A 13651-nucleotide genomic window follows, 5' to 3' on the forward strand; every position below is an offset into this window, starting at 1 on the left:
GTGTGGTGTGTGTGAGTTGGTATGTGTGGTGTGTGGTGTGTGAGGGCAGCAGTGTGTGTGGCTGGGGTGACTCCTCCCATCTTCACTCCTGACGGCCCCTCCTGTGACATTCCTACTCAGTGTGATTTCACTGAAACAGCCTTGGAACCCTTGGGACTAAGAGTCCTGAGCCCAAGACCAGCCTCTGCCCCTCACTGCTGTGTGAGCCATTATGGACCTCGGTTTCCTCATCTGAGAAGAGGGAAGAAGAATTCTTGAAGGGCCTCCGCAGCAGGGTTCCTTTGGGGAGTCGCAGGCAGAAGCACAAGGCCCAGGTCTCTTGGGGGAGAACCGCGGGGCCCGTCTGGGGGACAGCATACACCTCAGGACCAGACCCGCCCGGCTTGAGCCTGGATTTTGCATGTTCTTGGCTGGGCACTCAGGCACCCTGAGCGCAGTGAGTGATCTCCAGGATGGGGTCTCCAGGGAACCTACCTGGAACAGTAGCTGCAAGTGGCTGGCTGCAGTAGGACCTATACATCATCTGCTCACATCGTTCCAAAGGGTGAGGCCAGCCCCAGAAGAGTGACAGCCACCGTCCAACTGGGCCCGTCAGACCAGGGCCCTTTGCCTCATCTTTGTTTATAATTCATATGTCATCCATCTCACCAGAAGACTTGAGTCAGTTTTTTTTTCTTTTCTTTTTTTTTGAGACAGAGTCTCGCTGTGTCACCCAGGCTGGAGTGCAGTGGCGCGATCTCGGCTCACTGCAAGCTCCGCCTCCTGGGTTCACGCCATTCTCCTGCCTTAGCCTCGGAGTAGCTTAGTCCCGCCTCCGAGGGACTACAGGTGCCCGCCACCAGGCCTGGCTAATTTTTTGTATTTTTAGTAGAGATGGGGTTTCATCGTGTTAGCCAGGATGGTCTGGATCTCCTGACCTCGTGATCCGCCCACCTCGGCCTCCCAAAGTGCGGGGATTACAGGCTTGAGCCACCGTGCCCGGCTTGAGTCAGTTTATGATATAAAATTATGCAAAGTCCGGGTGCTTAGGTAGCTCACACCTGTAATCCCAACACATTGGGAGGCTAAAGCAGGAGGATTGCTTGAGCCCAAGGGTTCAAGACCAGACTGGGCAACATGGTGAAACCCCATCTCTACAAAAAAAAAGTACAACAAATTAGATGGGTGTGGTGGCATGCACCTGTAGTCCCAGCTGCTTGGGAGGCTGGGGTGGGAGGACTGCTTGAGCCTGGGAGTTTGAGGCTGCAGTGAGCCAGGATGGCACCACTGCACTCATGCCTGGGTGACAGAGCAAGACTCTGTCTCAAAAACAATAACAAAATAATGCAAAAAAAAAAAAAAAAAAAAGAAGAAGAAGAAGGAGTTAAAAGAGGAAGTGGCCAGAAACACACAAAAGAAAGTTGGGAAGTGGAATGTGGGGAAAACAAGGTAATTATGCCTAAAACCTGAGAGAAGTTGCCGCACTGGGTCCCAGGGTCATCCCGGGATCCCCGGCAGCCAGGGCGGGGGAGACACCTGCCGCCTCCTGGGAGAAGGCGGAGAGTGGCGCTGTGTCTGGGGAGTAACTGGGCTGCATCCCACCACAGTCACCCCATACTCGGCGATCGACACGTGGCCAGGCCGGCGGAGCGGAGGCATGATCGTGATCACTTCCATCCTGGGCTCCCTGCCCTTCTTTCTACTTGTGGGTTTTGCTGGTGCCATTGTCCTCAGCCTCGTGTAAGTACCTAGCTGGGAGGGCTGAACCCCAGGGACACGCCAGACACATTCGGCTTGCAGGGACTCAGCAGCAGGGTCCTCCAAGGCAGGGGACAGCCTGGAAGGCAAGGAAGCTACCTCTGCCCTGTGGGTGGGGTCTGGTGAGGAGGGAGCAGAGTCCTGGGATTTCAAAGTGGGAGGACCATCAAAGTCAAGTTGCTCAGCTGGGAAGGGTGGGGGTCAGCACCTGGGCTTTTGGGCAGACGGCCAGTTCACATCTTAGCTCTGACACTTAGAGTTATGCAACCTTAGGTATGGCTTACTGCCCTTCTATTCTTCAGTTTCCCCATCTGGAAAATGGAAATAATAAATATTAGTCATCTCACGGAGTTGTGAAGGTTGAGTGGAACAATCTCTATAAAGTCTCTAGAGCAGTGCCTGGGAACTCAACAAGTATTTGCTTTCATTGTCATTATAATACACCCACTTGCAGTACAGATGGGGAAACTGAGGCCCAGGGGGGGTCAGAGTGGCCCAAGGCGACACAGCCTGCGGACCAGGACCCAGAGTTGGGGTCCTAGAACCTGGGACTCGGGACTCCACTGACACCTCTGATCTGTGTCGGCTTTGGATGAGAGTAGCGTACCAGGGTTAGCAGGGCTGTGAGTGGGGAAGGCAGGTGAGCCCACAATCCACTAACACCCAGGAAGACCAGGCAGCGGACAAACCAAGGTACCGTAGGAATCCAGAGGAGGGCAGGGCGGGTGCTGCCTGGAGCGTCAGGGTGGCCTTCCTGCAGGAAGGGTCAGCGTGAGCAAACTCTCATCGGCAGAGTCCTTCTCAGTGAGAGGCAGGGAGGCAGGGAGGCCCAGGGGACTTTGAAGACCGAGAGAGGTCCCAGTGTGGGTAGGGTTGGAGCAGATAAAAAAGTTTCTTGGAGTAAGTGTAATTAAGTGGATCCATGGAAACCAGGCAGGCAGGAAAAGATCGGTGGGGTGGGTGGAGATCGAGTGAGGGAGGAGGCTGAGAACTTGCAGATCAGGTTGGTGGACTGTGGGCTTACCTGTCTTCCCCACCCACAGCCCTGCTAACCCTGGTACACTTCCCGGGAGACCCGGAGTCCTCATCCAAAGCTGACACAAATCAGAGGTGTCAGTGGAGTCCCGAGTCCCGGGTTCTAGGTCCCCAACTCTGGGTTCTGGTCTCAGGCTGTGTCACCTTTGACATTTAATGACGAATGACTCTGACATTTAAGTTAATAAAAACAACAGATGATATCAGCCTCCCAGAAACTCTGCCTGGCTGCACCTGGGAGCAGTCAGAACATGGCAATGCCGTCCTTCCTTTTGGGCAGTACCCTAATCTGGCATTGAAGATCCCGTTATCTGAATGTAGCCCAGCTTTTCCATGTATCCCTCCTGCTACCCCCACTCTGTTCCAGCTCCAGCTGCACCAACTCTGATCTGCACTATTGCTCCAGATACTCCTCAGCCCTTCATGCTTCACACCTACTATGTGCTGACCCTACACCTGAATGCCTTTCTCTCCCCCAATACTCCCTCCTCTTTTTTTTTTGAGACGGAGTTTCGTGCTTGTTGCCCAAGCTGGAGTGCAATGGTGCAATCTCGGCTCACTGCAACCTCTGCCTCCCAGGTTCAAGCGATTCTCCTGCCTCAGCCTCCTGAGTAGCTGGGATTACAGGCGTGCACCACCATGCCCAGCTGATTTTTTTGTATTTTTAGTAGAGACAGGATTTCACCATGTTGGCCGGGCGGGTATCGAACTCCTGACCTCAGGCGATCCACCTGCCTCGGCCTCCCAAAGTACTGGGATTACAGATGTGAGCCACTGTGCCCAGCCCACACTCCTTCTTTAGGGCCACATGAGCTGCCACCTCCTCCAGGAAGTCTTCCTGCAGCTCCGCCCTGCGCTTGTCCATGCTGCGTGGTCATTGTTGCAGTCAGTCTCCCCCTGCAACCTTAGCTCTTTGGGAACATGGGACAATGGCCTCAAATTGTCCAGCTCCCAGTAAGACCTATGCGTTGTTCACATTGTTCCAAAAGGTGGACCTCTTCCTTATTCCCAGTGCCTGGCACAGGGTCAGTGCTCCAGAAAGAAGGGTGGTTTGAATTCATGTCTACGAAGACAACATCTGTGAAAGCGATGTCTGACTATGAAGGTCCTCAAGCAGCTAAAGGAGTCTGGGTTTGCTCTGCTCCCCTAATCCTGGGTCTGTCCATCCCCTTGAACAGGGACACAGGGAGTTCTGACGGGGAAATGACTCACGACTCCCAGGTCACTCAGGAGGCTGTTCCCAAGTCACTGGGGGACTCGGAGTCTTCCTACACATCTGTGAACCGGGGGCCGCCGCTGGACAGGACTGAACCATATTCCAGCAAGCTCCAGGACTGAGCCCAGCGCCACCCCCGGGCAGCAGCATCCTCCTCTCTGGCCTTGCCCCAGTCCCTGCAACGGTGGTTGTCACACCCTGACTTCAGGGAAGGTGAAACGGGGCTTGTCCCTCCAACTGCAGGAAAACCCTTAATAAAATCTTCCGATGATTTCTAGTTCAGTAACTACTTACGGAAGAATGAGTAAGAAGGTGCGTGAGTGAATGAGTCAACGTCAAACTGAGGGCTTGGATTGTTTCTCTACAGGGTGGGTGGGAGCAGGGGACTAATTTTCAGTCGAGGCTATGGCATGTGAGTTGCCAGGCAGTGGCACATGCGTGTAGTCCCAGGGACTCAGGAGGCTGAAGTGGGAGGATCACTTGAGGCCAGGAGGACAGGGCTGCAATGAGCTATGATCATGCCATTGCACTCCAGCCTGGGCAACACAGCAAGATACTATGTCAAAAAACAGACAGGCTGGGTGCAGTGGCTCACGCCTGTAATCCCCGCACTTTGGGAGTCTGAGGTGGGTGGATCACCTGAGGTCAGGAGTACAAGACCGGCCTGACCAACATGATGAAACCCTGTCTCTACTAAAAAATACAAAATTAGCCAGGCGTGGTGGCGCATGCCTATAATCCCAGCTACTAGGGAGACCGAGGCAGGAGAATCTCTTGAACCCAGGAGGCGGAGGTTGCAGTGAGCGGAGATCGTGCCATTGCACTGCAGCTGGGCGACAAGAACAAAACTCTGCGTCAAAAAACAAGCAAACAAAAAAAACAAGTTGGTTGACCCTCCCTTACCCCTGAAGCCTCTAGTCTCAGTCTTCTCATCTATAACATGGGCTGGTGGAAACGGTGAAATTCCGAGGCCATGCACGCCTGACTAGCAAAAGGGAAGAGCTGCCCAGCCCCCCTTCCCCAGGCCTCAGTGCACTCCCACTCCAGCAGGAAGACCGGAGGATGGTGAATGAGGCACAGCCACAGAAGCACCCCGATGGGCTGAGGCTGCCGGACGCCTGGGAGGGGGCACCGGGTCAGCCTGGGGGCTGAAGGGGCTGTCCCAGTCTAGGGTCTCCATTCAAAAGCTTCAGCTCTCTCTTCTGAGCCAGGAAGGAAGACTGCCTCCCCATGGAGTGTGCAAGACAAAATCCCAGTCCGTCTTCCTGTTGCTGAAGGAAGATGTGGTTTGTCAGAGCAGGGTTGGTTACAGGTGGATGCCATCCAAGCGCTGCAAATACGACAGTCCAGGCAGGCTGGCAGGTGCCGCAGGTGGACCAGACACTTACCCAGGGCCACTGTTAAGCAATGAATGTTTGTGTCCCTCAACATTCATGGGTTGAAATCCTAACACTCGCTGTGATGGGATCTGGAGGCGGGACCTTTGGAAGGAGATGGGGCATGAGAGTGGAGCCCTCTTCCCACGTGTGAGGATACAGTGAGAAGTCTGCAGCGTGTAACACAGAAAGGGACCCTCATTAGAGCCCCCCACGCGGGCACCCCGAGCCCAGATGTCCAGCTTCCAGACCTGTGAGAGAGACGGACCGTGATTTTGCGAGATTCCATCTCAGGAAAAAAAAAAGGAAAGAACTGCAGACTGGGTGGCTTGTTAACAGTTCAGTGGCATTTGGTACATTCACAGCCTTATGGAGCCACAACCTCTATCTAGTTCCAAAACCTTGTTTTTTTTTTTTTTGTTTGTTTTTTTGTTTTTTTTGAGACTGAGTTTTGTTCTTATTGTCCAGGCTGGAGTACAGTGGTGTGGTCTTGGCTCACTGCAACCTCCACCTCCCAGGTTCAAGCAGTTCTCCTGCCTCAGCCTCCCAAGTAGCTGGGATTACAGGCATGCACCAGCAGACCTGGCTAATTTTTATATTTTTAGTAGAAACAAGGTTTCACCATGTTGGCCAGGCTGGTCTCGAACTCCTGACCTCAGGTCATCTGCCCGCCTCTGCCTCCCAAAGCCCTGGGATTACAGGTATGAGCCGCCACACCCGGTTGTTCCAAAACATTTTAATCACCCCAAAAGGAAACCCTGGACCCATTACTCAGTTACTCCCTATCTCTCCCCTACCCTCAGGCACCTGCCACCATGCCAGGCTAATTTTTTTGTATTTTTTTTAGTAGAGACGGAGTTTCACCATGTTAGCCAGGATGGTCTCGATCTCCTGACCTCGTGATCCACCCGTCTCGGCCTCCCAAAGTGCTGGGATTACAGGCGTGAGCCACCGTGCCCAGCCATGAGTACTGTTTTTGTTTTTATTTTTTGAGAGGCAGTCTCTCTCTGTCGCCCAGGCTGGAGTGCACTGGCGCAATCTTGGCTCACTGCATCCTCCACCTCCTGGGTTCGAGCGACTCTCCTGCCTCAGTGTCCTGAGTAGCTGGGACTGCAGGTGCCCGCCACATGCCCAGCTAATTTTTGTATTTTTAGTAGAAATGGGGTTTTACCATATTGGTCAGGCTGGTCTTGAAGTCCTGACCTTGTGATCTGCCTGCCTCGGCCTCCCAAAGTGCTGAGGATGCAGGTGTGAGCACCGCGCCAGCCTATCTGATGAGTTTTAACAAATGTATACACCTGTGAACGCTCCACTGCAATGGTGATGACATATCCATCTCCCTCAGAAACTTCCTTGGGCTTCTTGGTAATCCCTCCCTCCCACCCTGTACTGCACTGATCTTTTAAAATTAAAAAAAAATTTTTTTTGAGGCAGTCTCACTGTGTTGCCCAGGCTGGAGTGCAATGGCATAATCTTGGCTCACTGCAACCTCTGCCTCCCAGGTTCAAGTGATTCTCCTGCCTCAACCTCCCAAGTCCCTGGGATTACAGGCATGAGCCACCATACCAGGGCTAGTTTTTGTATTTTTAGTATAGACGGGGTTTCATCATGTTGACCAGGCTGGTCTCAAACTCCGGACCTCAAGTGATCTGCCTACCTCAGCCTCCTAAAGTGCTGGGATTACAGGCGTGAGCCACTGCACCCAGCCTGATCTTCTTTCCATCACTAAAGATTAGTTTGCAGTTTCTATAATTTTTATATAAATGGAACCACATGGTATGTTCTCTTTTGTGTCTGGCTTCCTTCACTCAGCATAACTATTTTGAGCTTCATCATCCTGCTGCATGTATCAACACTTTGCTCCTTTTCCTTGCTAAGAAGCATCCCACTGTGTGGATATTCTACAATGTGTGGATCCATCATTGACTTGTTTTGTTTCCAGTGTGGGACTATCACACATAAAGCTGCTGTGGGCACTCATGTGCAAGACTCTGTGTGGACATCTGCTTTCGCTTCTCTTGGGTAAATACTGGAGAGTGGGATAGCTGGGTCATATCATGGGGGTATGATAAAAACAATTTTTTTTTTTGAGACAGTCTCAGGCTGAAATGCTTTATTGGCTCATTGCAACCTCTGCCTCCCAGGTTCAAGCGATTCTCCTGCCTCAGCCTCCTGAGTAGCAGGGACTACAGGTGTGCCTCACCACGCCCAGTGAATTTTTTGTATTTTTAGTAGAGACGGGGTTTCGCCACGTTGGCCAGGCTGGTCTCATACTCCTGGCCTCAAATGATCTGCGCACCCTCAGCCTCTCTTTTTCTTTTTTTTTTTTTTTTGAGATGGAGTCTCACTCTGTTGCCCAGGCTGGACTGCAGTGGCACAATCTTGGCTCAGTGCAACCTCAACCTCCTGAGTTCAAGCAATTCTCCTGCCTCAGCCTCCCAAGGAGCTGGGATTACAGGCATGCACCACTACACTGGGCTAATTTTTGTACTTTTAGTAGAGACGGAGTTTCACCATGTTGGCCAGGCTGGTTTCGAACTCCTGACCTCAGGTGATTCGCCTGCCTCACTCTCTTAAAGTGCTGGGATTACAGGTGTGAGCCACCGTGCCTGGCCACGGGGTATGATGAATTTTTAAAGAAACTGCCAAACTGTTTTCCAAAGTGCTTGTACATTTTTTAGAGAAAATCTTTTTATTTTGAAATGATTCACAGGAAGTTGTAAAAAAGAAATGTACAGGGAGGTCCTGAGCACCTTTACCCAGCCTCTCCCCATGTTAATGCCTCATATAACTACAACATAGTTATGTCAAAAACCAGGAAATTCATATTGGTACAATCCACAGAGCTTATTCAACTTTCACCAGCCACAATTGCTTGTGTGTGTGTGTGTGTGTATGTAGTCCTATGTAATTTTATCAAATATGTAGCTTTGGGTTACCATCAACACAAACAAGATACAGAACTGCTTCACGTCCACAAGGCTCCTGCAGCCCTGCATAACCATACGCACTGCTTCCCCAGCCCCTAAACCCTGGCAATCACTAATTTGTTCTCCATCTTGACAATATTGCCATTTAAAAACGGTTCTATATGACATTTTGGGCTGGATGATAAAAACAAAATTCAAAATGAAAATAAAAAAATAACGGTTCTATCAATGAATCATAGAGTTTATGTAACTTTTATAGATTGCCTTTTCTTCGTGCAGCCTAATTTCTTTGTGATCCATTCAAACGATTGCGTATATCAAGAGTGCGTTCTGGCCAGATGTGGTGACTCATGCCTGTAATACCAGCACTTTGGAAGGCCGAGGTAGGTGGGTCACCTGAGGACAGGAGCTCAAGACCAGCCCGGGCAACATAATGAAACCCCATCTTTACTAAAAATACAAACATTAGCCAGGCGTGGTGGCGAGCGCCTGTCATCCCAGCTATTTGGGAGGCTGAGGGAGGAGAATCCCTTGAAACTGGGAGGTGGAGGATGCAGTGAGTCGACATTGCACCCCTGCACTCCAGCCTGGGCAACAGAGCAAGATACTGTCTCAAAAAAAAAAAAAAAAAAAAAAAGCGCATTCCTTTTTAAATTTTTTGTACAGACAGGGTCTCAACATGTTGCTGTGGCTGGTCTTGAACTCCTGGCCTTAGGCAATCCTCCCCACCTTAGCCTCTCAAAGTGCTGGGATGACAGGGGTGAGCCACCGTGCCCGGCCTCCTACTTACTGTTGAGTAGTATTCCACAGTGTAAATGGGCCACAGGTCGTTTAACCATGCACCCATGGAAGGACATTTGGGTTGTTTCCCGTTTTTGGCTATTGTATGAATATAGTTTTCATCTCTGTGGGATAAATACCCAAGAGCACAATTGCTGGATGTTTTGGTAAGTGCAAATTACTTTTATGTTTTTTTTTGTGACGGAGTCTCGCTCTGTCCCCCAGGCTGGAGTGCAATGGCCGGATCTCGGCTCACTGCAAGCTCCGCCTCCCGGGTTCACGCCATTCTCCTGCCTCAGCCTCCCGAGTAGCTGGGACCACAGGCGCCCGCCACCACGCCTGGCTAATTTTTTGTATTTTTGGTAGAGATGCGTTAGCCAGGATGGTCTCGATCTCCTGACCTCGTGATCTGCCTGCCTCGGCCTCCCAAAGTGCTGGGATTATAGGCATGAGCCACCGTGTCTGGGGCAAATTACTTTTAGAAGAAACTGCCAAACTATTTTCCAGAGTGACTGTACCATTTTACACTCTTCGCTTGCAATGTATGCATGGTCCAGTTTCTCTGCATTCTCACCAGCAATTGCAACGAGGGTCATCACTCTGTTTTATCTAGCCATTCTGGGAGGTGTATGGTGGTATCTCATTGTGTTTTTGATGTGCATTTTCCTAATGAATAATAATGTTGAGCATGCTTTCAGGTACTTATTTGCCATCCATATATCTTTGGGGAAGTATGTGTTCAAATCTTTTACCCAGTGTTCTTTTTTTTTCTTTTTCCTTTTTTTTTTTTTTGAGACAGGGTCTCGCCCTGTCACACAGACTGGAGTGAAGTGGCGTGATCTTGGCTCACTGCAACCTCTGACTCCTGGGCTCAAGTGATCCTTCCATCTCAGCCTCCCAAGTAGCTGGGACCACAGGAGTGCACCACCACGCCCAGCTAATTTTTGTATTTTTTGTAGAGACGCAGTTTCGTTATGTTGCTGAGGCTGGTCTTGAACTCCTGAGCTCAAGCAATTTGCCAGTCTTGGCCTCCCAAAGTGCTGGGATTATAGGTGTGAGCCACTGTACCCAGTCTTACACAGTTTTTAAAAATTGAGTTGTGTACCTTCTTCTTATTTATTTATTGTTTTAGAGACAGGGTCTCACTTTGTCACCTAGGCTGGAGCACAGTGGCACAATCATAGCTCACTGCAACCTCAAACTGCTGCACTCAAGCCCTACTACTGTCTCAGCTTCCCAAGTAGCTGGGACCACAAAGGTGCACCATCACGCCTGGCTAATTTTTATTTTTTTTTAGTTGAGACAGGGGTCTCACTATGTTGCCCAGGCTGGTCTCAAACTCCCAGCTTCAAGCGATCCTCTCACCTCGTCCTCCCAAAGTGCTGGGAATACAGGCTTGGGCCACCGTGCCTGGCCCCTTCTTATTGAACTGCGAGTGTTCTTGTTATATTCTAGATTAGGTCCTTGGTCCAACATATGTTTTGCAAATTTCTTCAGTCTACGTCTTGCCCTTTAAATTTTGTAGTAGCATCTGTCCCTTACACAACTTCATTTGTCTTCATAGCTTCACAGTTCCTTGTCCATTTCCCCACCCACTACGCTGTGATGGCAGATGGACCTGACAGCAGAAGTACCCTGTCAGGGTACTTAAGGGTACCCTGACAACGACCTTTTGGTCTAAGAACAATGTGTGTCTGGAGTCCTGAACTAAGGAATCTGGGAGTGGCCAACTGGGAGGTTCACTTCTTATCTCTGAAGAGATCTGAACCCCTGGCCTGTCGGTCCCTTAGAATGCAGGCCGTACAGGGGATCCAGGCCCTTTGCTGTGGCTCAAATGGAGGTTGCTAGGTGGAGGGAGCTCCATAAAAATTGCTATATAACTAGGATGCTGTTTACAAATGATAGTGTTTCTCCTGTCTAGCCCGCTGCCACTGGATCACTTTTGTATCTAAGTCCTCACTAAACCCCACGTCTCATTCACTGGCTCTGGGTCTCTTCTTCAGCCTCTTGGACATGGTGCCATTCTTATTGGAGTCAATAGGGGCCTGGCGCACCATACTGTCAGCTCCACGAGGGCAGGGCTGGTTTTCCCACTATGTCCTCGGCTCCTTACACAGTGGGTGTTCAGTAGATATTGTTCAGTGCTCCTGCCAGTCCTCTCTGACATGGCACGTCTTGGCGGCGGGTGACATCGATTGGTGAGTGGAGACCTCAGAGCAGCCTGTTGCAAAACTTCCAGGCCAGCAGCAAGGGGGCCTGAGCTGGGGCACGGGCAGGGTCTGGGGAAGGGGAGACGAGCTGATGGAGAAGGAGGGCCAGAGACTTTTCCAAGGTGCAGCCTCCCCTCTTCCCTTCCCCTGCCTGCCACACACACCCCACCTGCTGCTTAGCAATGGCATCACAACCCCTCCTGCCAGCCTGCCCAGATGCAGGGAGCAGCAGGAGAATTTCTATAGGAAACAGACATCGGCGTGGGTGGCATGTGGGGAGGCTCTAAAAGGCTTAATTAGCTTCTTTACCATTAAGGAAGGAGACCACTACTACTCCTGCTGCCCTCCTCCCGCGACCTTGCCTAGTTCACAAGACAGGAGGAAAGAGAGAAAGAAACAAAAGTAAGATAAATCGCCAGACAACCTTGGCACCACCACCCGGCCCTAGGAGTTAAACAAAGTAATAATAATAACATCAACCCCTGGCCTAAACTACTTGTGTTATCTGTAAATTCCAGACACTGTATGAAAAAAACATTGTAAAACTTTTTGTTCTGTTAGCTGATGCATGTAGCCCCCAGTCACGTTTCCCACGCTTGCTCGGTTTATCACGACCCTTTCACGTGGACCCCTTAAAGTAGTAAGCCTTTAAAAAGGCCAAGTATTTCTTTCTCGGGGAGCTCGGCTCTTAAGACGCGAGTCTGCTGACGCTCCCGGCCGAATAAAAAACCTCTTCCTTCTTTAATCCGGTGTCTGAGGAGTTTTGTCTGTGGCTCGTCCTGCTACACCATGAGTGTGTTTACAGCATGTATGTGTAATGACACACACGGTGTGAGGGTGTATATTGCATGTGCGTGTTACCTCTGTGGGGTGTGTTCTCGTACACTGGTGCAGGGCATATATGTGTTATGGTGTGGGTTTGTCCACGGAATAAAGCAACAACTTCCTCTCCAGGATGGGAGGACTGTTACGTGGTCTCTGGTGTCCTTTCTGTCTATTCCTTAGAGCATCCCACCAGGGGCCCTGCCTGTGAATCTGTTGGCTGTCTCTTTTCTGACAGTGCAAAGCTCCTTCTGCAGCCAGACAGACCCTGGCAGCAATTCCAAGCAGATGCCCACTTTTCAGCTTGGACTAGTTGCTCTAAAGCCTCTGAGCCTGTTTTTCAGTCTGTTAAAGGAGATTAATAACACTTACCGCACAGGGTGGCAGCAATAGTGAGGAACGGTATGCCTACGAAGAGTTTGGAATAGCGCCTGGCACACAGTAGGTGCTCAATTCACAGTAGTGTGTACGCCCACACACACAGGTGTGTACATTCCAAATGCACGAATGCCCCCCAAGGTACCCTCAATACACAAATAGATTGAGTCTGGACTGGGTGCAGTGGCTCATGCCTGTAATCCCAGCACTTTGGGAGGCTGAGGTGGGAGGATCACTAGAGTCTAGGAGTTCAAGACCAGCCTAGGTACCATGGTGAGACTGTCTCCATGAAAAATAATTAATTAAAAATTAAAAAAATATATTTTAATTTGAAAACTTTTAAAAAGGAAAGAAATGGACTGGGTCTGGTCGCTGGGCTCCTGGCGACAAGCCTTGCTGTGCATACACATCTTCATTAGTGTGAGCTGTGCTCACACCGGCTGTGTGGAGGCTGGGACACGGACACCCCACAGTGCCCAATGAGGTGTCACACCCACACATTAGCACCACGCCGGCCCCTTGCCAACCTGCCATATCTGCCCCCTTATCTACTCAGAATGGTCAAGGTGCCCAGGGGACAGTGTCTCAGTAAATTTCCACAACCTGAGAAAAAGCTGCATCTCTCTTGGATGTGGGGAGAAGGCGAGCCCTTGCTTCTGAGGCGTCCTTCCGGCTGTCCTTGCTCTTATAAGGCTGACTGGTTGAGATTTTGGGTGGAGGGGCTGAGGTTCCCAGCCTGCCTCAGATGGTGCTGAACGTGGCTGGAGGTTATGATTGCTTTGGTCTCACCACCCCTCAGAGGACGCCCTGTGCAGAGTCTTAGGTCTCACTGACCTCTGCAGCACCCAGCCCATAGGTCCTGTTAATCAAAATCCTTGCTGGGGCCTGGAAGCTCCTTGAGGGAAGGGGTCACATCTCCCACAGGTCTAGGGCTTCAGCACTCAGTACAGGAGCAGGTGTTCATGAACTGAATTATATATTTTTTGCATTAAAGAAATTTTTTTTCAGACAGAGTCTCGCTCTGTAGCACAGGCTGGAGTGCAGTGGCATGATCTCAGCTCACTGCAGCCTCTGCCTCCTAGGTTCAAGTGATTCTCCTGCCTCAGCCTCTCGAGTAGCTGGGATTACAGGTGTCCGCCACCACCCCTGGCTAATTTTTGTATTTTA

The 13651-nt window shown here is 50.7% G+C and overlaps 1 protein-coding gene across 1 annotated transcript; it reads left to right on the top strand.

Annotated features, from left to right (window-relative positions):
* The first annotated feature begins 1388 nt into the window (after positions 1-1388).
* On the top strand, positions 1389-4265 carry UPK3A (uroplakin 3A). The gene is made up of 3 exons (XM_026447963.1): positions 1389-1428; positions 1587-1719; positions 3951-4265. The coding sequence occupies exons 1-3, from the start codon at positions 1413-1415 to the stop codon at positions 4108-4110; spliced, it is 309 nt and encodes a 102-aa protein (XP_026303748.1). The 5' UTR covers positions 1389-1412; the 3' UTR covers positions 4111-4265.
* The last annotated feature ends 9386 nt before the right edge of the window (positions 4266-13651 follow it).

This window comes from Piliocolobus tephrosceles, chromosome 19 (assembly GCF_002776525.5).
Source record: "Piliocolobus tephrosceles isolate RC106 chromosome 19, ASM277652v3, whole genome shotgun sequence".
NCBI classification, from domain to species: Eukaryota; Metazoa; Chordata; class Mammalia; order Primates; family Cercopithecidae; genus Piliocolobus; species Piliocolobus tephrosceles.